The 2,178-nt window shown below is 71.1% G+C and overlaps 1 protein-coding gene across 1 annotated transcript; it reads left to right on the plus strand.

Annotated features, from left to right (window-relative positions):
- The first annotated feature begins 116 nt into the window (after positions 1-116).
- On the plus strand, positions 117-1,914 carry TMUB1 (transmembrane and ubiquitin like domain containing 1). The gene is made up of 2 exons (XM_037384324.1): positions 117-644; positions 1,025-1,914. Exons 1-2 carry the CDS (start codon positions 241-243, stop codon positions 1,377-1,379), a joined length of 759 nt encoding a protein of 252 aa, XP_037240221.1. The 5' UTR covers positions 117-240; the 3' UTR covers positions 1,380-1,914.
- The last annotated feature ends 264 nt before the right edge of the window (positions 1,915-2,178 follow it).

Here is a 2,178-nt window from a genome sequence, read left to right on the forward strand (position 1 = left end):
CCCTCTGCCTTGGCACACCCTGCGGCAGAGGGCGGGACTACACTTCCCAGGGTGCATCGCGGCGGGTGCCTTTGCGCAGGCACCGAGTAGAACTACATCTCCCGGAGTGCCTTGCAGTTAGGCGGAAGCGGTTGCGATGGCGGCAGGTGAGGGGCCCGGGCCGCTTGCGGCTCCGGTTGCCGGCGGCTCGGCGGGCTGACCGCCCCGCTCTATGTCCGCAGGTCGGTAGGCGGTGCCGCCATGGCGCTGATCGAGGGCGTTGGCGATGAGGTGACTGTGCTCTTCGCGTTGTTGCTGGTGGTCGTGGTGTTGGGGCTGGCCTGGGCCTCCACCCGCGCCCCCGAGCCTGCTGCGCCGCCCCGAGCCGCCGCGCCGCTCTCCGAGGAGGGCCCGAGCGCTGCCCCGACCCCCGTGGAGCACAAGGCCCCGGCGGCGGCGGCGGCGGCCCCAGCGGCTGCCGATGGGGCGGGTGGGCTGGCGGCGGGGCTGCGGCCCCGGGCCGGCCCCACACCCGCGCAGGGCCCCCTCAGTGAGGGGGACGGCGGCCCCACCGAGCCCACCATGGTGCTGCGGCTGAAGTTCCTCAACGACACGGAGCGCCTGGCCCGGGTGCGCCCCGGCGATACCGTCGGGGCCTTGAAGAGGTGAGGGGCAGGGCACACCGGTTCTCCTGCGGCACCGCTCGGGGATGTCCCGACTGGGGGCGTCCCCGAGCCCCGCTGGCCATGCCTTCCTTCCCTGGAGCAGCTGGGAGCTGCCACCCTTGTCCTTGTGTGGGTGGTGTGTGCCCTTGGTGCCTGGGCCTGTCCCTGGTGGGGCCATCAGGTGACCTGTCCTGGCAGGTGCCTTGGCTTCTGGTAGTGCCCCCAGGGCGGCTGATGGCAAAGCGCAGGCACAGGGGTGCAGGCATTGCGCAGGCAGGGTGGGTGGATGGGTTGGTTTGCCGCCTGCCCCTGGGGGGATGGATGGAGGGGTGTGTGTCCTGGGGGGAGTGTGACAACTCCCTCCTTGTCCCCTGCCCCAGGGCCTATTTTCCTGGGCAGGAGCAGCAAGTGCGGCTAATCTACCAGGGGCAGCTGCTCCGCGATGACACCCAGAGCCTGGCCGCCCTGCACCTCGCACACAACAGCGTCCTGCACTGCCACATCTCCCAGCACAGCCCGGCCCCCGCGCCCACCGGCTCCCACGCCTCTGCCGACCCCGTACACGCCGCCCTCAACGTGGGCAGCCTCATGCTGCCACTCTTCGTGCTGATGCTGGCCGTGCTCTGGTACTTTCAGCTGCAGTACCGCCATGTCTTCACTGCCACCGCAACCACCTTCCTAGCTGGCCTCACCCTCCTCTTCAGCTTCATGGCCTTCACCATGTACCGCAGATAGCACGGCCCCATGCCCAGAAAGGAGCCGCCACACCCGGAGAATGCGTGGTCCCGGGTGGAGACTGCCTGCTGCACCTGAGCCTGGGGGGTCCACAGACTGTGTCCCCCGGGGGCTGCAGGACCTGGCAGGGCCGGTGCCCCGGTAGGAGGCAGACAGCCTGCCCGCACGCTGTGGCTTGAGGGCTGGGCAGTGCTGCAGCTGGAGCCAGGGTTGTCGCAGGAGCGAGTGCTACCTCTGGGGATGGGGGGGGGGGGGGGGGGGGGGGGGGGGGGGGCGGGGTCCGAGTGCCCCCCAGCCCTGTGCAGAGAATCTGCCTGGCTCCCCCACCCCACATGCCACTCCCGGGCCTATGCACGGGAGAGCCCTCCTGCCCGGGCCTCTGCCACTCCGCTGGGACTGCTTGCCCACGGCAGGACAGTCTGGCCGCCCGGCACCTCCCGGAGCCTGCTCCCCGGGAATTCCGGGGCTCCTGGCGGGGGGCAACATGAGCTCCCCGCCGCTCTGTTACGATTAAAGAGAAAGGACTGTGAACGGTCGCGGCCTCCCGGTTCTGCTGCTGCGCCGCCGGGGGAAGGGCGGAAGGGGGGGCACCGTGGCGGCGGGAGGGGCGGGGGCGGGCCCTTGAGGGGGGCGGGGTTCTCTGGCGGGGCGGGGCCTGCGCCTCAGGCTGCGCGTACCGCAGGGCTGTAGCTTGCGCGCGTGCGCCGGCAGAGCCGCCCCGCCCCTTCGCGAGGCGCTTGCTCATTGGAGGGAGGTTAGCGTTTATTTACATATGCCTCTACGCACGCGGACCGGCCCG

This window comes from Falco rusticolus, chromosome 4 (genome assembly GCF_015220075.1).
Source record: "Falco rusticolus isolate bFalRus1 chromosome 4, bFalRus1.pri, whole genome shotgun sequence".
Classification (NCBI taxonomy): Eukaryota; Metazoa; Chordata; class Aves; order Falconiformes; family Falconidae; genus Falco; species Falco rusticolus.